Consider the following 25,018-nt stretch of genomic DNA (forward strand, 5'->3'; position numbering starts at 1 on the left):
AAAAACAAAAAACCCACCCACAGGCAGTCCACTCTTCTGCTCAACTACCATAAGCTACCATGTTTCTAGTTATAGGGTTTCTAGTTCTAGTTTACTCAGAGTACACCCATTACAATTAATGGACCTAACCTTGTCACATTCATTAATTTCAGAGGATCCACTATGAGTGAAAGTTAGTTGAATAACACCCATAGTATTAATTATCCAGAAACTTTATTACTAATTATTTATTTGTGTATCGCTAAATTGCCAAAGTGGCTTCTAAGTCATTTGTAAGAATAAAACCAACTGCAAAACACTAATAATTAAACTACACAGTAAAACAATTCCTTCAGTACATTAAAATAAACATATGCAATTAGAATGTGTGATAAGGCCATTAAAATAGCAGAAAACAATTCAAACAGGTTTAGGTCAGGAGATTGGGGAAATGGTTGTCTAAGTAGGTATGTATTCAAAAGTAATTAGACATTTCCTTACCTCATTTTTAAAAACTATTTGAAATTGTTTAGATTTACAGAAAAAGTCTTGTGTTTTTATTTCACGATAAATGCTAAACTTTTTACTCACGTCTGGGGTGGGAGAAAACCTGTGGCTCTCCAGACTCTTCTCGGTCTCAGCCAGCATGATTGATGGTCAAGGAAGATGGGAACTGTGTTCCAGCAGCATTTGAAGGCTCACAGCTTCCCGATTTCTAACTTATATGATATCGGCTATGGATGGCTGTGAAAATTGTGCTTTAATTTCAAACTGTGCACTTGAACTTTGCAAGGGATGCAGGTGTTTCTGCTTATGTTGTTGCCTGTTGAATGCTCCTTGTTTCCTAAAGGGATGAACATAAAGAACACATAAGACTATCATTCTTACTTTGTCCTAATAGTTTGACACTTTGTCGTCTTTTAGGCTTCAAGTGGCAATTACTACTTCATTCCGTACATTGTAACGCCATGTGCGGATTATTTTTGCTGTGAAAGTGATGCCCAGCGGAGAGCCTCTGAGTACATGCAGCCCAACTGGGACACTATCTTGGGGCCACTGTGCGCTCCATTGATGGACAGGTTTATCAGCCTTCTCAAGGACATTCACGTCACATCATGGTAATTTTTACACACTTTCCTCTTTTAGCTAGAGGAGTTTCCAGGCTTGTTGGGTATAGTATATAAAGAGCAGCAAGTAGCTCTCTCAGTACCCTGGTGAATGGGTTGGTGGATGGGTCATACTTATTGATATAATGTAATTTAGTGTAAAATGACTTTTTGTTATTAAAACTTAGCAAAGGTTCTTTTGCATTTCTTGAATGTGTGGTCTTCTGCAACACAACTAATCTGCAAAATAACCAGCACATATATCTCCCCTGCCTGAGGGGCGGATCATAGGGCGGAGTCTTAATTTGAGCTAAACTGTATCTCTCTCATGCAGCTAGGCATAGTAACTTGTGGTTATTTTCCAATATACTAACTGTACATAGAAGCAGAGCTGTCAGGCCAGCCCTTGGGAGAAGAAGGGAGTAAAAATAAATGTAGTATAGATTTCAAAGCCCCTGGTTGAAATAAGATGCTTTTAGACTAGTATCCTTCAAAGTGTCTGATGTTTGTTAGCCCCACAGGACTGTAACTAAAGTCTTACTATAGCAGCTAATCTTTAACATATCTTAACAGTCATCAGCAGGAGTCATTTTGTTTTTGAGTAGTAAATGTTATTTACAAAACTCATGTGCTAGTAACAGTAACAGTGTGCTGATGGGTAAAAGCTAGCTTGCTAATTAGATCGACGTCAGAAGACCAAATGAAAGCGAAATGGAATTACAAGTTACATTTATTGGTAGATGAACTAAGTTGTGATCGTTTCTATAGTGGTAGAGTTCAAGGGTGGGGAACTGGTTCCAGCTAAGGGGGCCAGATCCAGAACCCATGCTGACTACTTTGACAGGTAGGTACAGCTGTCCACTTGTCAGTCACATCAGCATTACATTAGGTGTTTCAACTTCAAAAGAAAGAATCAGAGCCCTCTCGTAAGCATGCTCTTGATTCTTCCTTTGCAGGCACAAGTACATTAAATTATGCTGCTATATTACAGTAGGTCACGACATTAAATCAAATTAAATTCACTTAACGCTGTGCGTGCATCAGACCTCATTTGTTGTTCTGTTAGACTACTTCGCATATGATTAAGGTGTGTTTGATTTTATATCAATTTCATATTCTATATTTAGTGATCAGTGCTGGGGTTCTGAAAAGTTTACTTTTTCATTTGAAATGGATCTACTCCTTAAGTAGCAAATGATATCCGCTTTGTAATTCCTCCCCAGATGATCTATTCTTATTTATTAAGTTTGTTACTGACTGTTCACTATCAGATCCCAGGTCTGGTTACAACAATTTAAAATTCAATATTAAAAACAGTCGGAACAAAATTCAAGAATCTGCAAGACCTTACAAAACATCTTTAGGATCCTAGTTAAATGGTTATGTCCCATTTTATTCAGTGTGGTTTAGACATACCTAATTTATTTCTAATTTCACATTCTAGAGCCAAACTGATTTTTCAAAAACGAGTGTAGATTCAACTTTGGTTTGTAAGGTACATTTAATCATGGCCAGGATCCAGAAGATAACATAAGCCTCCTACCTTGCTATAGGGTGAACTACCTTTGAAACTGAAGGTAGTTTAAAAAGCAGTTTTTGATACGTCACAATATGAAGTTCTGCCATTTAAAAAGTCAGCAATGTCACTTAGTTCATGCAAGCCCTTGGTTATACTATGAAAAATCTTAGGATTCTAGCCACTGAGTGTGATAGCTTACATGCTGTTATTTACGTTCATTAAGCTTTGTTCATATTTTTTCCCTTAAAGTTCAGCATTGATAGCAACCTTAGTTCTGATTCTGTTTTGATTTAAAAAATGTGTGTGTGAAGAGGGAATGGAGAATTGGTTAGAAAAATCATACCGGCTGGTTGTATCCCTACCCTCCACAAATTCAGTGTGATTTAAGTCCTTTTTCACACCTCCTAAATCATGCATACGGTGAAACTATGCATGTTGATGTTAACTGCATGGCGGTTAAATTATAATAATCCTAGGCACTTTGCAGAGGGGAATTTACACTGGTGCTGCTGTGTGTGGGGATGGCAGGTTTAACCTTTCCCTCCCCAGCCTTTTTTCTGATGAAAATGGATCCTGTGTTCTGCTATTAGTGATGCTAAAAAACAAATTGGGGGTGTTCTGTTGCTGAGTGCAGTGCATGGACTGAAATCTCCTGCCTCCCACATGCTTTGTATCAAATTTAAAATCCTTTGATGTGGCAACAAGCCAAGCGATCAACATAATGTGTAGTTAGCTTCTGAATATGCAGAGGGACATGGGCTCACTCCTGCTTTTCTGGCCTCCTACCTCTATGTTTTTACTTTAAAAACAGGTTTATTTCACACCAATCTGTGCCACATGGGTACAGCTTTGTGGCTGGGGCCTATGCAGTAATTTAGGCTTCTTGTATCATCCTCCATTTTTTTTTTACAAAAACTATGCAGAGCTCACTGTCAGGGTAGGATCATGCACATTCCCTCCATGATTCTATTCTTCCTGATATGTCATGTTCACATGGCCGCTAAGGTAATTAGACCTTTCTGTTCCTAATGTTTATTGTTTTCAATAAAGAGATTTGGCATCCCTCTCCATATCTCCCAGGAAGGATCTCTCAGAGAAACCAAGGTCTAATGTTTTGGTAGTCACATTTCATCAGCCCTAGATAACAATTAATGTAGTAGTAATGCTTTCCCTACTATGCTTAATTCCTCTAGTACATATTACAAGGAAACTCTGTTAAATGACATTAGAAAAGCTAGAGAGAAGTATCAAGGAGAAGAACTGGCAAAGGAACTGACCAGGATTAAACTTCGTATGGATAATACTGAAGTCCTCACTTCTGACATTGTAATCAACTTACTTCTGTCATATCGAGATATCCAGGTATGTTACTTTTACCATAAATACATAGTACAATGTTATTTTATCAAGGTTTTATCCATTTTTGTTTTTTAAATATTTTTAAAGGTGATCTTAAGTTCAGAATCATTGGGTACTACAGAATCCGGATTCATGACGACTGTGTCGTTTTTGCTGATTTTCCTTAAAAATAGCACAAAAACGCTCAACAGTTTTGGCCCCAACAATTTGTGTGTCCTGATTTTTACTGTTTGAAATATTGCAACCCTAGATATCAGTGTTTTGTTTACATTAATTTGCTGCAGATGTTTCTGCCCTTTTCTGTAATATTTGTCAACAAGATAGGGAAGTTGAGGAAATGAGCCACATAACTTCTTCTTATCTGACCCTACAATTAGAGATTAATGTGTTCATTTTACTTAGTACCTTCAGGTTATAATTCCCCACTAGGAGATTATGAGTAAGACTCCTTTTAAAAATGTTTTCTATTGCAGTTCATGCTTGTCTTCAGCTAGAAATGCAATAATGCTTAAAGAGCAGTGTCAGCCATCTAGTGGAATGGTGTAAGTGGCTAGTTAACACAGGCAAGGATGCATTCCATTCAGGATTGTGTTAGTTCATAAATTCTGGCTCCTGTAGAGTTGTGTGTGTTCCTTGTAGGCAGAGAATATATTTCTAGCAGACCTTGTCTTAGGATGAAGGGAGTATCAAGGAGATAGGCTATACATCTTTTTAAGCAGTTGTTGCTCATGGTCAGAATAAGTAAAAACCGTTTGATGGATGAATTTTGGTTAGTAATACTTTCTTCTTGTTACCTCTTTAAACTGCTGTTAGGACTATGATGCCATGGTGAAGCTGGTGGAAACACTGGAAATGCTCCCTACTTGTGATCTGGCTGATCAGCACAATATCAAATTTCATTATGCATTTGCACTGAATCGGTAAGATTAACTCCTGTGTGAATACATTTACAGAGAGCGGTAACTATTCCATTAGTGCAAAGGCATCTTCAACTTAAAACAGTAATTGCAACCACAGACTCGGATATTTGTTACATGAAGGTGACCCAAACATTCCCAGTGTATTTCCACACCCAATCCATTCTACTTAAGCAGATGACTTCCCAGCCACTGCTTATGTACATGTCAACCTTCCCTTTTTTTGTGGGAAATTCCCTTATTCCAGCTCCGTTTCCCGCTGCTTCCCGCTGCTATCCCAGATTGTTAGATATCCCGTAGATTGTCCCCAGGACAGGTGAAGCTGCTGATCCCTTATTTTCAAATCTGAAAGTTGACCGCTATGCTTATGTATCTCTTTCCCTTTCCCCCCAGAAAATGTTTTAAATCCTCCTACAGACTCTGTTGGACTAGATTCTGCTTAGTAGGCCGATAACTGAAGTATATGTAGCTTCTTATTTAAAAGCGTAAGTTTAGTGCTCTTGGAGCCATCTCTGCCACTAGAGGCCCAAGTGACTTAAGTGGCCAGGAGTGCCCTTTACAAGCTTTAGCTGCTAAGGCTACTGTGGCTGCTTCTAGACTGGAAGAGTATTGCCATCATGTTAGCTGCTGGGCTAGTGCTAGGCTACAAAATCTTATACAACTCGGGAGCAGGCACCTAAAAGATCATACAAACTTAAGAGTTGGAAGGGACACAAGGGTCATCTGGTCCAACCCCCTGCAATGCAGGAATCCCAGATAAAGCATCCATGACAGAGGCCATCCACTCTCTGCTTTAATAACTCCAAGGAAGGAGAGTCTACCACCTCTTGTGGGAGTCTGTTCTGTTACCAAAAAGGAGCAATGCAGCAGCGAGCAGCAGCTTCTTCAGCTGCAGGTGGCTGGAAAGCCAAACAAGATGTGGATGTTTGTGACTGTTACCATGGGAAGAAAGGGGGCAGTCCATTCACCGTACTGAGCACCGGATGTTAGCTCAGTGTGTCATCTGACCTGTACTGGAAGTACATGGGTGGAGTTATATTCTCTCTGCTGTTGATGTAAAGAGAGTGCAGACATGTTTCTCTGTACTGCTGCAAAAGACAGAAATAAAAGCATGTAAATACATTTCTGTCTGTCTCTTTCCCCTCCCTGGGAATAGCAGGGAGGAGAGTGAAGGAGTGGTGTGTTCTTCTCTCATCTGGGAAGGATCGCCGATTACAGACCTCGCCTGTTTTCCTGCCGGGAGTCGCAGGGGGAGGTCAACAAGGAATTCAGCCGGTGCCTGGAGAGTGGCACATTCCTCTGACCTAGGCAGGATTCCAACATGTTCTACTGCCGAACAGCTCTTACTATCAGATTGTCTTGTCCCTCATATATTCTAAGTGATCACTGTGCTCTGCAGGAGAGGGGCTCCAGCTGATAACCAGCTCATTAGGAAGTTTGTTCCATACAGTGTAAGAACTGGGTTTTTAGTGCATGCTACGCGGGTGGCGCTGAGGGTTAAACCACTGAGCCTAGGACTTGCCAATCAGAAGGTCGGCGGTTCGAATCCCTGCGATGGGGTGAGCTCCCGTTGCTCGGTCCCTGCTCCTGCTAAACTAGCAGTTCGAAAGCACAAAGTGCAAGTAGATAAATAGGTACTGCTCCGGCGGGAAGGTAAATGGCATTTCTGTGCGCTGCTCTGGTTTGCCAGAAGCGGTTTAGTCATGCTGGCCACATGACCCAGAAGCTGTACGCTGGCTCCCTCGGCCAATAAAGCGAGATGAGCGCCGCAGCCCCAGAGTTGGTCACGATTGGACCTAATGGTCAGGGGTCCCTTTACCTTTACCCTTGCAATTTTCTCCCAGTATACAGTATATGAGACAGGTACCCTTGTTTCTGCCTTTTCAGGTACTTACTGAATATGATCTTCTTTCCACAAGCCTTTTAAGCAAGATTCTCATTCCAGTCTTAATCAGGATTAGCTTAGAAAGTGTATTTATGTATGTTTTATTGTTGATATTTTTTATTGTTAAATTGCTTTTGGGATTCATTGACTTAAAAATAATAATACAGTGAACAAACCTGTAAAAAATTAATAATTACTCTGAATTTTTTTATTTCCTTTTTTTAAAGTACTCAGTACATGCTAGGGTATATTATCACAGTACAGCTTCGTTTTAAGCCCAACCCAAGTTATTTATAATAGGCAAATTACCTAAGATTGTTTACGCCACAATAATACAGTGTGTGCTTATTTTAAACGCCAATTACTTTGTGAATGGTTTCATCATACTTATTATAGGCTCAGCTGTCCTGCATTTTCATTACTGTGCAATATAGCACAGAGGTCATGTTTTTAAATGATAACTTGGATAGTAAACTGCTGGTGACAGGTGCTTCAAGGCTGAAGTCATAACCTAATATTGTCAGTACATGAACATGATGAAGGATGGCCAGAGTCAATGCCAGGACTGACAACAGGCGCCCTTTAAGCCAACACCTCAAAGCTTTTCCAATAACAAAAGGTGTTGAGTAGTAAGAGAGAAGAAACCACTTTTGGTGCACCATAATAGATCAAGATTTTTTAAAAATCCCACAAGGGAAGCCAAACAACTTCCTATAAAGGAAGCCAAACAAGGTTCCTGTGATCATGTTGTTTCGGAGATACTTCTCAGAGCTTCTAAACAATGTGCACATGCGTAATGTATGGTATAGGCTGGGATCTAAAGCCTACTTTGGGCATGCTCAGTGACTTGTATGCAATTTTTATAATATTTTTAACTCTTCTGACAACATGAGTTCAGGAAGAACTCAGTCACCTTTTGAGAGTAGATAAATACAGTGGTGCCCCGCAAGACGAACGCCTCGCAAGACGGAAAACCCGCTAGACGAAAGGGTTTTCCGTTTTGGAGGCGCTTTGCAAAACGAATTTCCCTATGGGCTTGCTTCGCAAGATGAAAATGTTTTGCGAGTTCCTGCGGGTTTTTTTTCCTCCCCCCCCTTTTTTCTAAGCCGCTAAGCCGCTTATCAGCTGACCCGATAAGCCGATAAGCCGCTAAAAGCCGCTAAGCCACTAATAGTGCTAACCCGCTAAGCCGTCAATGGGCTTGCTTCGCAAGACGAAAAAACCGCTAGACGAAGAGACTCGCGGAACGGATTAATTTCGTCTTGCGAGGCACCACTGTAGCTATCTTCTTTTTAAATTTCAGCTGTATTCCATGCTGTTCCAAAACTAATCTTGGTGCATACCTTTCTTCTCCTGGTAACACAGGCTTTGAGTTTTATTTTTGTATCATTCATAATAAGCAAGGAATAGGTAAAGTTACTGCTTTTGTGCACCCGTTTCATAGCCATCCAAATAAAGTTGAGGCAGCATTCCGAAAAATGGGTAGTTAGTCACGTAAAAGGTGGAACCTCTTTAAAGAGTTCCAATATTTTGTATGAGAGAAGCACACAAGTAATGGATCACAGAGTAGTGAGGGAGTTGTAGCTCCCCATGCAAAATCAGTCTCACAGCTTTCACCTTTTGTTGTCTCTCATATGCAACTCTTAACAGCTGCAGCTAGTTGACTTGTGTCCAGCCTAGAGGCTAGATAAGACGGCTGCTGCAGTGGATAAGTGGCTGACACAGGATAAGTGTCTTTTAATTTTGCCTTTGGTGTCTTCTCTTCAGGATCACCCGACTAACCACTTCCCTCTTTAATGTTGTATTATTGAATTTATTGTCCAGTAGGAGAAAGTGAGTGATGTATTACAGTATTGGGTGGTAACTGGAATTGTGTTTTTGCTGCTGAGAGTGGGATTCTATGTTCTAACTTTTTTGTGTTTTATAATTTTGCTTAATAACAATAAGTATGAGAGACTGAAATGGCAGAGAGTAAGGCCCTATCTGGGTGGGAGAGAGGGAGGGCGTGGTTATGCAGCTGTGTGTTTGGCACTGTGTTGCTTTAGATGGTGGTGTGTACTAGTGAGGTTACTCTGGCATGGAGCATGTGTGCAGCCTCTATTTCAATTATTTTGTTCTGCAGCCAATGCTGTTGTTTTGCATAGTTCTCTTCATTTTTTGGTATTTGATTCCCTCCCCCCCCCCCCGGTATTTTTTTAAATGTTTAAGAGAATATTTTGTTTCTCCTGTTAATCAAGCTGCTTTAAATGTGTAATCATTGATACTGACAGCGTATGACAACAAAGTACATCACTGTAGGGAAAAGTATTTGTGTGTTTGGGCAGTATACTGTATCCAGTATTAAAGCTATCATAACAAGAATTGCCTTGTCGGTTGAAAATTGCATCATGTCTGAATTTATCATTGAAAGGAATTATTCTGCTTACTTAAGCATAGCAAGCTTTGTGCTGCAATGTTTGCTTCTGAATATTTTCAAATAAAACATAGCATAGGTAATTTGTAAATAGTGTGGTTGCATTTCATGTACTAATACTGTATGATAAATGTTTGCAGCTGGTAATGTTTTCCAGCCAGAACTGAATTTTGTTTCATTTGGGGTAGATAATTGAAAGTGCCACCTGCTGTCGCCGATGCAATATATAGTGGTCCTGGTCCTAGCCTCTAGAGCAGGAGAAAACAAGCTTGCTCCATCTTCCATATGACAACCCTTCAGATATTTGAAGATGGATATCATATCCCCTCCCAGTCTCCTCTTTTACGGGCTAAACATACCTAGCTCCCTCAACAGGGAGTCTTAGTTTCCAGACCTTTGATCATCTTCATTTCTCTCCCACGTTCCAGCATGTGAATATCCTCCCTAAATTGTGGTGCCCAGAACCAGACACAGTACTCCAGGTGTGGTCTCACCAAGGCAGAATAGAGAGAGATTATTACTTCCCTTGATTGGAACACTATTCTTCTGTTGATGCAGACTTTTTTGCTGCTGCATCACACTGTTGACTTGCTTTAAGCTTGTGGTCCACCGAGACTCCTAGATCCTTTTCACATGTACTATTAGCAAGCCATGTGTCCTCAATCTTATATTTGTGCAGCTGGTTCTTCCCGTCTAAGTGTACAACCTGACAAACTAACCTCAGACTAATCATTCTGTTAGTTTGAATATAGCTGCTACTCATCTGACTTCTGGCAATTCAGGATGGCAGAGGACATGATTTTAGAAGACTTATCAGTGTATAGAGGAAAAGAGCAGAGACAGAACGTACACTGTAGTTGCATATCTTTTGCGTAAAATCTATCCAGAATGTCACATCTAGAGCTCTGGAAAGCTCCAACAGAAATTCTATACACAGTTTCATACTAAGGTTGCCTAGTGAAATTATTGTGTGTATTTAGTGTAGGAGTCACCAATCTTTTTTCACCTGAGGGGACATTTGGATTTTTGTTTCTACCTACTCTGGCCACTTCTCTTCCCTCTTCCTTGATCTGCTTTCCCTCAGCCCCTAGGACAGAAAGAATATGTGCACACACTTCATCTTTAAGAGGATTTTGATAAAAGTCAGATCCAGGAGAATTAATATGAGCCTTGAAATGCACATAGAGCTGGAAGAGGCAGTGGGAAAGAGCATCATTCTTCCAACTTCCTTTTCCATCTTTTATATGTTTTATGAGAGAGAGAGAGAGAGAGAGAGAGAGAGAGAGAGAGAGAGAGAGAGAGAATAACTATTCTCATTACAAAGGAGGCCGTGCATGAGTGCTGAGAGTTCAGAGGCTTTGTGGGCACCTGGGGAGACCATTGTGCTCATAGGCACCACATTGGCAAATCCCAGTTTAGTGCATATTGGCAGAGTTATAAATTGTGTTAGATACAAATATATGGTTCTTTGTACAAGCTTATTCATGTGATTTTCTGTCTGAATTTCAGAAGAAACAACACAGGTGACCGGGGGAAGGCACTGCAAGTGATGCTGCAGGTCTTGCAGACATGTGATCGCCCAGCACCTGACATGTTCTGCTTGTGTGGGAGAATCTACAAGGACATTTTCCTTGATTCGGACTGTAAAGACACCAGCAGCCGGGACACAGCCATTGAATGGTAAGAGGAGTGGCAATGTGTTTACCGTATCTGTGTAATTATGAAATGGAAAGCAAAGTACTTCACATGGAGGACCAAGTTCCTTACCAGCCAGCCTCTTGTTGGACGGGAGTTAAGAAAAGGACCTTTCATTATCTAGATATTATCTTCAAACTATGCAATTCTTACCATTTTAGTATTCTGTTGCATCTTATTACAGTCTTCCAAAAGTAGGGTTGCAGTGAGGAGGAAGCTACTATTTTGAAATTTCAGACTATGGTCAGAGCATATTTAGAGGGGAGATAAGACTATCTATAAATTCTTGTTGATGCATTTGTGGTTGGAGAGAAGATACTTCTCTTTGTATGTATCATAAACATAATTCTCATAAAGAAAGTTTTTTGAAAGAGATTCTTTTTTGAACAGGAAAGAGAAAATCTATTATTTATTGGACGATAGGAATCAAGATATTGGGTGAGATCCAATGGAGCACTTGTGGGTATTCACTTGTGCAACAGGGCTTCATCTTCCTCTCCTCTACCATGTGCTCTCAAAGTCTGATCTGGAGTGGGGAAGAAGAGAAACAGGAAGTCCCATTGCATAAGTGGATTCTGTTGTGCAAGCAGGTGGATATTTTTAGATGTTGCCCATGACATATAACGTTTCTGTGTTTTCTCTGGCTGCCCAATGGATTTATCACACAAAATGAGATCCAGTGTGCTGAATGTATTTTTCAATTTGATTTTCTGTGTTTTTGTGATGACTAAGTTTTAGCAAATAAATTTAACTGACCTGTCTGACTTTAAAGCTGTTTAGACTACTGGTCACTTTTGATGGCAGTGAATTCCATAAATTAACTATCTGTTACATGAAAAAAGAACACCCTTTTATCTGTCATCCTGAATCTGCTGCTAATCAGGTTCACCAGCGAACCCCGAGTTCTCATGTTGTGGGAGAGGGAAGAAAATTAAATCATGAGCTCCTATCTTTCTAGATAAGATTAATTGGAACAACAACAACAAGAAGAAATCCATTCACATTTCCATAGTTTGCAACAATGGCTGGCATGCCTTCTTTATTGTGATCTGAGAAACTTCAAATGTTTTTCTTTGGAAGTATCTTCTCCAGTTTGTTAAATCTTGTCTCTGCAGGTATCGTAAAGGGTTTGAGCTCCAGTCAACTCTGTATTCTGGGATTAACCTTGCAGTCTTGCTGATTGTTGCAGGGCAGCAGTTTGAAACCTCCATGGAACTAAGGAAAATAGGTGAACAACACAAAAACAAAAACTTGTTGCAGCAGTAGTAGGGTTATTAATTATTGTCAGATACATAAAGGTTTGGATCCAAAGGTCCAATTGAATGAAGGAAATTTCCAGTTGTGGAGCTGGACCTTTGGATCCATTGTTCTGAATTGAAGTTGCAGTGAATTCTGTATTTAAGAATAGTAGTTTTAGCCCACTGTGAAGCATGTCACAAGTGTTTTGCCATCAGTTGTAAGCACCTGTTCCTAGAATGAACTTCTGCAAGGGCAGTGGTCCATGACTAGTATCTTTGACCATATGAAGAATGCAATTTATTTCCCACCAATGACATTTAGGCCATATTCACTCCATACATTTAAAGCATTATCATACCACCTTTAAACAGCCATTGCTTCTCCCAAAGAATTCTGGGAGCTGTAGTCTGTTAAGCATGATGGTTTTCTCTTCACATCGTATAAATCTTTCGAGAATTGTTAGGAGATGCTCATTCCCTTTCCAGAGTTACAATTCCCAGAATGGTTCAACAGTCCCTCTTCAGAGGGAACTCTGAAAACTGTAGCTATGAGAGGGGAATAGAGGGTCTCCTAACAACTCTCAGCACCCTTAACAAACCACCATTTCCAGAATTCTTTGGAGGAAGCCATGACTGTTTAAAGTATATCATAGTGTTTTAAATGTACGGCATGAATGTGTCCTTTAATGTGTCCCTTTGTGTAGTTTTTCTCTACCTAATACTCTTAGAGGTTATACTTCCCATGATTACCAACACACATTATCATCTTTACAGTCTTTGAGGTTCATTGTGTTCCCTTGTAACATACTGTTTTTATGTGAATTTGTCAAGGTGTGCGATTGAACAGTTTGTTGGGAAGAAAAGGGAGTTTGGAAAAAATGAACAATTACTGGGATGTCGGGCAGTTCTTCAGTGTAAGCATGTTGGCCAATGACATTGGTAAAGCAGTGCAAGCAGCAGAGAGGCTGTTTAAACTGAAACCACCCATTTGGTATGTATCATCACATATTACAATTTGCGTAGTTACATCTCCTGCTCTCTGCTCTCTGCCCTCACCCCCACACCCCATTGGACTTCATTAAGTTCTCCAATGCTCCATGCATCATCACTATTATTTGCATGATGATTAAATAACTATGTTTTCATTTTCAGGACTTCTTATTTTCAAGTAGACTTCTACTATTCTAGCAAAGACTTCTTGTGTCATTAACCTAGAGTAAATAATGTTGTTCTTGGCTGTTTAATTATTTATTGTATGCATGTGTTTCAGGTATTTGAAGTCATTGGTTCAGAACCTGATGTTAATACAGCGGTTCAAGAAACTCACCATAGAACATTCTCCTAGGCAAGAGAGACTGAACTTCTGGTTAGATATCATTTTTGAGGCAACTAAAGAAACAACTAATGGCTTGAGATTCCCAGTAAGTCTCTGTAATGCGCAGAGCATATATATCTGGTTGATTTGGACTAAAATCCTGTATACACTTGCCTAGGAGCAAGCCCAGTTAAACTAATCAGGGTTTACTTTTGAGTAGACAGGCTTAGAATTTCACTATTAGTAACAGAAAACTGTGGCCTGATGTTAGGAGCTACCATGTGAACTAGAATCAAGTGACAAGTAAATCTGCCCAAGCAGTATGTAGTGTTTTCTGCCAAGCAGGTCAGAGTTGGCATGCCCTATTTGGTAGGGAGTGGACCTCGGTGGCAGTTATTGCTTGCTGTTTTTGCTGCTAATCTGTAGGGGTGGCCAGGTAGAAGTGGGAAACTTTCTAGGGTAAAAATGTGTTCTGTAATTGTATCACTATGTAATTCATTGTCATTTTAAAAAATAAAACAACAGCAATACACAAGTGGCTTGAGCATAAATGGATGTTTGATACAAGTCTAATGCAAATGAATAAAATAAAAAAATATACAAGAAGGAAAGAGTGCAAGAAATTGTATGAGACCTGATTAAATAAATAGTTTGATCCACAGCCAAGAAGAAAATGCAGTGTTAATTGTGAACAAATTTTCAGCATGCTTTCAATGGGATTTACTCCCTAGTTCAGGTGTAACTAACATTGTGTCCTCCAGGAGTTGTTGGACTACAACTTCTACCATCTCTGGCTATTGGCCATGCTGGCTGGGATGGATGCAACTTGTATTGCACAATGTCTGAAGGCTGCCATGTTGGCTACTCCTGCCTTTTAGGATAACAGCCTTATAATTAGCATTCCAATGCTGTAAGGGTGTGTCACTGATCTAGTTAGGTTTCACTGGACATGTGTGTGCTTCGTTTAGGTACTGGTGATAGAGCCAACTAAGGTATACCAGCCTGCGTATGTTTCAATTAACAATGAAGCGGAAGAAAGAACTGTTTCCCTTTGGCACGTGTCTCCGACAGAAGTGGTAAGACCAATGGTGAATTTCTTCTTTCTCTCTAGAAATTCTGATCACCACTTCTTGGCTTCTTTGTATACAACTCTTTTTTTAAAAGAGGCTTCACGAAAATGTCACACAATGCACATAAGTATCTTCTTTGTCCCATAGATGGAAAAACTGAGGTACTAATAACAGGGAGCCAGCCTTAAGCCCCAGGGAAATGAATTATCATACAAACTTTTTCGTCTGTTCAACATGAAAGCACGAGGGCACAAAGCATGACAGAGATCACGTGTGAGCACATGCAGGCACGAACACTCCACCTCTAACCTTCCTGTGTCAAATGGGAAGATCTGAAGGAGGCTTGTAAGCCAATTCAGCTGAATGTGCTTGGAAGCCTCCCTGTGATTGGACACGTTAGGGGTATAGTGGGAGTGCGGGGTATTTGCACACCTGGTTTCCGTACACTTCACACTATCATGCTTTTGGGTTGGAAGCCTGAACAGCTATACAGAATTAGATACAGTGGTATCTCGGGTTACATACGCTTTAGGTTACATACGCTTCAGGTTACAGACTCTGCTAACCCAGAAATACTGCTTCAGGTTAAGAACTTTGCTTCAAGATGAGAACAGAGATCGTGCTCCGGCAGCGCAGTGGCAGCAGGAGGCCCCATTAGCTAAAGTAGTGCTTCAGGTTAAGAACAGTTTCAGGTTAAGTACGGACCTCCGGAACAAATTAAGTACTTAACCCGAGGTACCACTGTATATGATGTTTTAAACTTCTGCTCTTTGATTTATTTTATTACAGTATCACACATCCCATTGAGAACTTATGAAATCTGGGGTGCTCATAAAAAGTCTGATACCAAAATTCTCATTAGGATAAACCAGCTTTGTGGGGGGTGGGGAGAGAATGTGTTTCATTCTTAGATCTACAGCAGGAAAATAGGAGGACTGTGAATTGGTTTCAATGATTTAGCCCTTCGCTTTCAAGTTACGAAAATGCTAGGTTTTGTACAAATGATACACTCAGTATGACGCAGTACATGACATGAATATTCTTCAGTGCTAATGTAACACTGCTTCTCAACCCACTCTGTCCAGGAGTCATAGCTGCTAAGCCACAAAATCCTGCAATCAAATCGTCCTTATTTTTGCTCTAGCTAATGTACATATTTGCTTATCAGTGAACCAAGGACTGTGGATCAGATCATCTGAGCATCCTTCTCAGATATATGGCCATACATGAGAAGCCAATAGGTAGCCCTGTAGACAGTTTAGGTAAGCATTTCTGCAAGCTTGCCGCAGCATACTTCATGACTTTGTGATTATTCTTTCTGACATGGATTGAAGGAGCTACACACCCACCCACCACCCCTTTCAGGGGAATGTTTGGATTCACTGAGCCTAGCCATTTCCACAAATTAAGGCATAATGCCATTAGGATGGACATCAGACTTTCAATTGAAAGGAAATTCATGAAATTTAGGAAGACCATTTTCGTTCTGCAATGGAAAGGAGTAACATGTTGCTGTTGGGGCCTAGTGTTGTGTCCCTTCTTTATCTTGCTACTTTTTTTGGGGGGGGGTAGTAGCAACCTTGCTAATATTGCTGTATGCTGCCTGAAAGCAAAATATCGGTGCCCAAAGACTGAGATCATCCTTGTGATGTGATGATAATGGTTTGTAATCTTGCTTTGAAACAATCTGTGTTCTTACCCATTTGCAGAAACAGATTCATGAGTGGAATTTTACAGCTTCTTCTATTAGAGGAATAAGGTTGGTGTCCTTGAAATAGTTTTATTTTTGTTTTACTTACATGCCTCATTTTACCTTAGGGATATGTGAAGAATGTATATGTGTTTTCCCAGCAATGCTAGCAAACAATGTGGTTTGGGAATCCTTTATATCCCACCCAACTCCCCAGATGTGAAAGCTATTTCCTTGAAGTATAGTTTAAATATTCCTTAGTTCTTTATCCCTAAAGAATCCTTTACAAGACAAATGGTTGCTGCTTCATGTCTGGCAAAGGGAAAGGCACTCCACAATAAAAGAACAATAGTATAGAATGCCCATTTTTTTTGGCAGGGTTGTCCCTATAGTGTAAGGTGTGATGCCACAGGTAGACTTTCCCCTAAGGTTGCCATATTTTGAAGAGCAAAAAAGAGGACACTTTTGTGTGCCGTGTCATGTGATCCATTAAGTGGGGTGGGGCTTACCTCTATTTTACCCTCTATTTTATTCAAGTTGGCACACCTGTCTGGGGTACTTTAGTTGAGATTCCTGCATTGATGGGGGTTGGACTAAATGACCCTCCAGGACCCCTTCTAACTCTAAAGTTCAATGATCAATAAACCCTGTTTCTTTAAATGAGCTTCATTATTTTATTGTTGGTTGTTTTATTTGATTAATTCCATTAGGGCCCTGTTTTGCGACTGAAAATTAGGTTAATACATTTTTTTTAGAAAATAAAATAGGTTGTCTTCCTTAAGTCATATGTATATTCTAATGCTAATTCTTGGGGAGAGTAAAGAAGATAGCTTTTTTTTCTTGTGATTTTCCAATGCTTTCAATTTACATGAAGGACTTTACCCCTCTTTTGTAGTACTAAGCAGGAAGCATCTTAAATATTTCTTCATAATGTGCAGGCTCTGTAATATAGTTTAGTCATTGCTCAGCATAGTAGCTTGGATATTTTGCTTCTTGTCTCCCTCCCCCCTCCTTTGCTGAATTGATATTTTCATGGTCTTTTAATGGCACCACTTTCAAATAACATGTTCCTTATATTGCTGAAGTTACACCATTGAAAGATGTAGAGTGAGAAAGTGAGTTTAATCTTTCTCTCCACGTACATTTCTCTACAGAATATTATATTTAGATTGGCAAATTGGAAACTGGATGGATATTGATTAGTGTTTCTTCCATGGCTTTTGAAAATTGTCATTGCTTTCTCCTTTCTCTCATCTAGGCTGGTATGGATTTTTTCTGCCTCATGAATATAGTACTAGACAAACATTGTCTGCAAACTTCAGCAGTTTGAATTGCAGGGATTTTAGGTCGTTTGAAAAACAACAACAGACATGGGAGAAACTAATGCTATTATTCTCCTGTTATGACTCCCCTTACAAGAACTGCTAAATGCACTTTTATTATACAGAATCTGAAAATATCTTTACTCTTTGTTCAAAACTGACTTTAAAAGAGTGTTAGTAAACAACCTGAGAGAGTAAAGTAAGCAGAACAATGAATTATTTGTTCTGAGCTAGTAATTTATGTTTTCCTTTTTCAACAGGCTTTTTAAGGAGGAGATTTTAATCTCGCCCTGTATTTATATTGGATTTGAAATGTTTTTTATATATGATATTGTTTAAATTTTTATTATAAAAGAAATCTGTTTATACTGGTGATAATTTATTTTGAGATGCTTCATTGGAAGTGACTCATAAGTGGAATGGCACTAACTAAATAAGTGAATGAATGAATGAATGATTAACACCCTGGCAATACATATATATGGTTTTTTGAAGGTCACAGATCTTAACTTTTCCTGCTATGCAGACTGACTGTTGTTTCCATTGTCCTAGTGATCTGTTCTGCACATTTTTATCATCATTTCCTTGTTTTATTCATAAATGGCACCCAAATTGTATTGCTTGTCATCTCCAGTTGGAAGCAGGCTTTAAAAAAACCATGACTGTGCTGTTGTCTCTCTTTGATGCTGTAAACTCTGTAGTGGTAGAAGGAAAACTGAACTGCTGTGTGAGCAAAACAGGACTAACTGAGCTCCTCCATTTGTTCCTTCATCTTCATACCTCTGCCCCACATCCACGCCACTTGTGCTTAGCATAACTTTATTGTAATTCTTTTTCTACAGCATATCTAAATTTGACGAACGGTGTTGTTTTCTGTATGTCCACGACAACTCAGATGACTTTCAGATCTACTTTTCTACAGAGAGCCAGTGTAGTAGGTGAGAAGTTTTGCATTGCTTTCCCGAACTATCGAAATGAGACATATAATAGCTGGGGGATACCTTGTAAACCCAGAAGTATTTTCGCAAATATTTCATTTGCTGGCCACCCAACTCCCTCCTCTTCACCCTCCAGTGCTGCTGTGATAGCCCAGCAGCAAATGAACAGTTCTCAGAAGTCTGTTGTCACGTTGTAGTTTGCAGCGCCACCTGTTTGTGGCCACACAAACTACTGCATGATATTCAGTGCAAATACTGTACAGTGGTACCTCGCAAGACGAATGCCTTGTAAGACGAAAAACTCGCAAGACGAAAGAGTTTTTCGTTTTTTGAGTTGCTTCGCAAGACGGATTTCCCTATGGGCTTGCTTCGCAAGACGGAAACGTCTTGCAAGTTTGTTTCCTTTGTCTTGCAAGTTTGTTTCCTTTTTCTTGAAACTGTGCATTCAGGGGGTGCAGTTGCGACTTGACAACTCATAGCATGCGGTGTGGTAGCCTTTTTTGAGGTTTTTGAAGACTTTGGTGATTTTTGAAGCTTTTCCAAAATCCGTGCTTCGCAAGTCGAAAAAAATCGCAAGACGAATAAACTCGCAGAACGAATTAATTTTGTCTTGCGAGGTACCACTGTACATAAAAGACACTTTGCTCTGCAGTACTGTGGAAGTGGGAAGTGCCTGTTGCATTTGCTTATGCAATCGGATATCGCTCCTCATATTTGTTTTCTTCATTCCTTTCTTTCCTGTGCTTTGGACAGGTTCATTTATAAAAGCCCTACCATATCACAGGTTAAATTGATTTTACCGTAATTTGTTTAGTATGATCAGGATATGTGAAGGTAAGAATTAAAAGCATGGGGAAAGTGTTGGTCTTTGAACTGGGATGGAGGACATCATTTGGAATCCATCTCCAGCAGCAAAATGTCTTGGGCTAATGCTGATTTAAAGTAATTTAAACAGTCCAAAAGTTACATTTGAATTACAGATTTACAAGGGATAAATTTATAAGGGGTTTCAGTATCCATTAAAAAAAGCTGTAGCACAACAGCATGAGGCAATAGTGATTTTAAAGAGGAAAAGGAAAAGGAATGTTGGCAGATGCATTGCTTTGCATTGCACATGAATCATAAGTATCATACATTTGAGCAGAAAAGCAAGATACTGTTATGCCTTTAATTGTGTGGTGTGCATTGCTTGCAGATTTTGTAGTCTGGTTAAAGAGATCTTAACAGATGTTGTAGGAAGTACTCTGGAACTGGAAGGAGAGAGTGATGGAGACACATTGGAAGTAAGTAATGTTGACCGGGGAGAAACAGAAATCTTGTGTTTGAATGGGAGAGGAACTTGCTTTCCATATTCCTATTCTAATTAATTTAATTTATTAATACCTTAAGAAATAATACCTACCTTTTTAAAAAGTAGGAACAGCACAACTAAAACTTTGCAGCTAAAACATTGTTCAATAGGGCAGTAAGAAGCTTTCCACATTTACCATTCATAGTGGTATAGTTGCTGGCTCTTTTGAATTTTTTGGTACGCCACCACACAATGTCGTCATTATTCAGCTAGTATTCCAGAGTAACACTCAAAAACCTGCTTCTTCTTCTTCTACTGCAAAAAACCCCCAGAATTTTGGGAAAGAGCCAGATGGGTACTCAATATTTTCATTTGCGTGGCATGTGTCGAAGCATCGTCCTAGTTTCTGCATGGAAGGGATGAAGATTGGTTGGTTCTGTTTTGCACTGCTTCCCTCCCATCAGCGCAAGCTGTCAGTTTGCGAGCTCAGTTCAGGCAAGAGATATGGCAGGTAAAGACAATGGTCCTGAGTTGAAGTACTGCCTGTGACAGCAATCGTTAGCTGCAGACAAAATAACCAGGTTTGCCCTCGCTCAGGCAGGCAAGTAGTCGGTTTTCTAATCTACTGTACTCCCACAAGGTTAGAATTCTGGAATACTAAGGCATTAAATAGAAACAATAACATGCTGAATTGCTGTCTGCATGCACATGCTCATAACTGCCAACATTTATTGGTTGGAAGAACACAAGGGCACATAAAGGATCTGCCTAACGTTACAGAACTTTTGTCAATCTGGGCACAATCTACCATTAGTGTAAACCCTGCGCTCACACACTGTCTAATAACAGCAACGTGTGACCAGAGGTGTGGACAGTCAGCTACAAATTCACTCCTAAAAATGTCGGATCCAAAGCAACTATGCCAATATGAATGGTAAGTACGGAAAGGTCATAAGACACCAACTTTCTTGATGTTTTATAATGCATGAGGCCCTAGGAGAAAGCCTGGTCAACCAGGGCCGTCTTAAGCATATCCAGCGCTGTGGTGCAAAGATCCCTCCGGCACACCTGCCCCCCATTTCACAGAGTTGTCAACCTTTTTCAGGGGGGGGACCTCAAAGTTGTTGACCTTTTTTAGGAAAAGGACCTTTTTTTTACGGAGCTGACACCACACTTACACATTATCTCTAACAAGCCCTTAGAACAAAATAAAATGAAAAGGCAGAAGAAAATCTAATGAAGTCCTCAGTTCCAAAGCAAGACTTATTCAAGACTCAGCATTTCTTCTATTTCATCCTCATGATTCAAATCACCACATATCAAAAAGTTAAAGCAATCACCAGTTTGTTGTTCTTTAAATAAATTAATAAAGACACAGAAAATGAAGTTCCTGGCCAATTTGTGTTTAAGTACAAAGCTGACGTTTTCAAATATTGTGGGGGGTGGGGGTGTAAAGCAGTGACATCCAGAACCTAAAAAGGACCCAAAACTTGGGTCACAAAAGCTGCAGCCCTAACTGCACTTACCTGAGAGTAAGCCCTGCTGAATCTAATAGGACTTTACTTCTGAGTAGACAATAGGACTGCAGCAAGAAACACAGTTGGGAATTAGGGCTTTCTGTTTTAAGTTTCAACCAGAGGAAAATGTAATATTGGAGATTAGGGAGAAAGGAATATGAATAGATTGGGGGGAGGGGGGGACAAGAGACCGAAAACCACAGGTAGCAAGACAAGGCTTTCTGGGGAGCAAGTCTCACACACAGTTGCTTGGGGCAAGGACTGCAGAGGGACCATAGCTGGGTTGTGCGTGTGTGTTTTTCAGAAAAATGTAGAATTGGAAGGGACCCTGCAGGTCATCTAGCCCAGCCCCCTGCAAGGCTTTTTAGCTTGCATTGATCTTAATTGGATAGTCAATTAACAGGCTTGTTTCACAAATAAGGGAGAAGGAGCATTGCTGGCTTGGTTTGGTTTGCCTTTGTTCTAGTTTTTAGCATGTGCTTAGTACCGTAGTTTCAGGCTGTGAGCCGCCCTGATATCTACAGGTGGAGGGCAGTAGTAGTAGTAGTACTAGTAATAATAATAGTGATATTTTTCGCAGGGTTTGGAGTGAGTGGGTGATGGCCAGCTGCTGGAATGAATGGGGTCGGTGCGAAATGGTCTGGCTTCCTTTACAACCCCTAGGGACCTTGTTGATGGGGGGGCAGAGAAGGAGCCCACCCCCCAAGAAGAAAAAGAAGAAGAAAAACGAAGGGAGGAGGCTTTTCTTCCCCGTGATAGAGTTGCTCGTAACATTAAACACAGGACACGATTCCGGGGGGAGAGAGAAACCAGGGCAGCAGCTGCTGCTGCTACTCATGGCTCAGGCTAGATGTGGCTGAACAGGACAGGCAGGGGGACCCTGCAAGCAGGGCTGCAAACCCAGCACGGAGGCTCCCCGGCCAGCTAGAGGAGGGAGAAAAGTCAGGGGGGCACCTCTCTTCTTCTTCTTCTTCCTTCCTCCTCCTCCTTGCGCTCCGCTTCCCCCTCGCCATCACCCGCCTCCCTCTTCCCACAGGGCAGGCAGGCGAAAGAGAGAGAGAGAGAGCTGCACGCCAGCCAGCCATATAGTTGGTGGGTTGCAACTTCCATCCTAAGCCACTGCAGGGATCACTCTCCTCCTGCGGAGGCTTGGGAGGCAAGCTGCATGCCCGCCAGCCATATGGTTGGTGAGGCGCAGCTGGCGGGTGCAGGGAAAGGGGAGGCTGCTGGCAAAGCCACGCAGCTCCCCCACTTGCTGGGGCGCCCCTAAGAGGCCAGCGCCCTGGCACAATGGACCACTAAGCCCTATGGGAAAGACGGCTCTGTCACCAACTGTCCTTTCCTGACTCTGAAAATGTCCTGTCAACTATTAAGGAAGTGGTGACAGCTGAGGGTCACATCTCAGGAGCTCTTTGCGTGACCCTTTTGAGCATGGCAGCCACTTAAGCTGATGACAATCTGCCACAACTGCAGCAGGCGGAAGCAGTCATGTGATAGGTGAGAGTTTATCAGAATTCTGTGCTCACAGACATTTAGCATGCCCCTGCAAATGTTTTTTAAATGATGTAAATATGGCACGGAAGTGTATACTACAATTGTATAAATTAAGCAAATATGGAAAATTCAGGAAGAGAGCATCATGTGAAAACATTTTTATTTATGGATAAGTGAAACTCAGCAAATAAACTGTAGGTTTTTGTAGAAAATGTTTTCTTGTTTGCGTATCCCAAGTCTATTCATCCACCTGTTGTTTAAAAAACACCTGCATAATGCAACCTTTTTGGATGCTATTAAGCCTATTATCTGAATAATAATCCCTTTTCCCAAGTATGTAGTATTAGAATCCAATATCTAAGCATCAGATACAGGAGGAAATATCTTTCCTCTATAATAATGTTTGATATACTTGATATTTTTACATATTATGTGTGTGTTATTGCTACTCAGATCTCTTGTTTGTCTGAGCAGGGTAAAATATTTTGAAAGAAACATGTTGGAGTTTTGTGGAATGGAGCTTGAAATGTATTGAAAATCACATTATTAACATAGTTTGAGAGTTACACACTTAAAGCTTTTCATCCAAAAAGTATGGCAGTTATAGGAATCTCTGATTTTCCCAGTTGCTTACTGGAATTAAGGATTAGAAAAGTACTTTTCCCCACTGCTTGTTTGTACAATTATGATTTTCATACATGACAATGGATAATTGTGTACTGAACTAATAGCACTTATTTATTCTATCCCCACAGTCCATTTGACAATCCATTGGTACCTGAGAAAAGACAGAAACACCCTTATGTGGAAGCTTTGTCATGAATGATATGACAGATTAATTTGAAAACAGTGTAGGGCACTAAATTCATAAATAGCAATGAGAGGGGACACCTTAGTGGTAGAGTTGTCAGCTTTCCATGTATAATGTCCCAAATCCAGACCTTGTAAATTATAGTTACAAAGGGATCTAAAGTTGCATTACAAGTGAGGCATATTTCGCAACTCTAGTTATTGTTTTCCATGTAAGTCTAGTGGATAAAATAGGGAAGAAGAAGATTGTCACAGAGATACATAAGTTCATGCCATGAAACTTTGTTCCCATTATTCCCACATTAAGAGTGGGTTGGGTTTGTTTGTTTTTAATGTTTATTAACCCACAACTTGCATGCTCGAGGGGATAACATACATTTATTTGAAAGGTTAAAGAAAAACAACAAAAGTATAAAGTTTGAAATGCCTCAGTGCTTTGGATCAAGTATTACTTGAGAGTTGAGTAATATAGGATGCTTCTAGGTAGCATTCCAATATATCTGCAGCCTAAAAGGAGACATTAGTTAGCAAATATCAGAGAAGCCAAGGCTATGTTTTGGGTTTCTCTGGACTAAGTGGGAATTAGCTGATATATCTGCATGTCTGTACTTTAGAGGCAGATGTCAATGAAAATCCTCTAATTTGAACAGCTCTTTGACATCCGTGTGCACATCATTTAGAAAATTCTCCTTCTTCGTTCAAAAGTAACATTTGTATTCAAGGGCATACAATTCTTATTTCTTTCTGCCTCCCTCCCGCTTCTCAATTTGAATTTGCTTTAAAATGAAGTCATTAGAATAGATTGTGGAATTGCCCATTGCACTGAAATGTTTATCTTCAGATATTTTGTGCATGCAAAGCCTGTGTTCCTATTCATGCTTATCTAAGAGTAAGCCACAGTGAACACAGTAGGACTTATTCTGGGTAAACAACTGCTCTGTCAGAAATGTGCTATCAGTGATATTCAGGCTAACGTTTTGTAAATCTGGTTGCTGTCCTCAAGCTACCGCTATCAGCTGAATACTGTTTCGTAGCTGTGAAATATGGGTGTGCTAAAAAAAAACATTAACAGGTTCTGGTTGTGTCATTTTGGGTAATAGCACATATCACATAACAGCACAGGACGATGAACTGTGAACTGCTTGAGGCATGAAAAATGAAACGGTTTGAGAGGTTGAACTAAGTTAGTGGGCAGGTCATGTTAGGGTATACAAATACCTCCCTGGAGGACTCTGTGTGGAAACCGGGAGCTTGGCAATCACTTTCAAAATGAACTGTGGAAGAATTTCAAGGAATTAACTTACAGAGGATTTGTACATACTTGTAGGAGTCTGGTTTACAGTACTTGCCCACCTGCCCCCATTGACATTATCTTCCATTTTACGCTATTTGTTCCCATTATGTATTCTTCACTCAGATTTAAAAAGACACACCCCTTTATTAAATAATCTTTTACTTGT

At 40.2% G+C, this 25,018-nt stretch overlaps 1 protein-coding gene across 3 annotated transcripts in view; it reads left to right on the forward strand.

The window, feature by feature from the left end:
* Window positions 1–25,018, forward strand: part of MAP3K15 (mitogen-activated protein kinase kinase kinase 15) — a 69,106-nt gene that overhangs the window by 27,410 nt on the left and 16,678 nt on the right. For all 3 annotated transcript variants that reach the window (XM_079972199.1, XM_079972200.1, XM_079972201.1), the window contains 11 exons: window positions 904–1,097; window positions 3,798–3,966; window positions 4,777–4,883; window positions 10,688–10,858; window positions 11,989–12,101; window positions 12,943–13,102; window positions 13,382–13,532; window positions 14,395–14,502; window positions 16,206–16,255; window positions 18,351–18,446; window positions 19,642–19,729. In XM_079972199.1, the coding sequence (XP_079828325.1) occupies window positions 904–1,097; window positions 3,798–3,966; window positions 4,777–4,883; window positions 10,688–10,858; window positions 11,989–12,101; window positions 12,943–13,102; window positions 13,382–13,532; window positions 14,395–14,502; window positions 16,206–16,255; window positions 18,351–18,446; window positions 19,642–19,729 (1,407 nt within the window). The remainder of the gene's footprint in view (window positions 1–903; window positions 1,098–3,797; window positions 3,967–4,776; window positions 4,884–10,687; window positions 10,859–11,988; window positions 12,102–12,942; window positions 13,103–13,381; window positions 13,533–14,394; window positions 14,503–16,205; window positions 16,256–18,350; window positions 18,447–19,641; window positions 19,730–25,018) is intronic.

The sequence above is a fragment of the Podarcis cretensis genome (assembly GCF_951804945.1).
Source record: "Podarcis cretensis genome assembly, chromosome: 4".
Classification (NCBI taxonomy): Eukaryota; Metazoa; Chordata; class Lepidosauria; order Squamata; family Lacertidae; genus Podarcis; species Podarcis cretensis.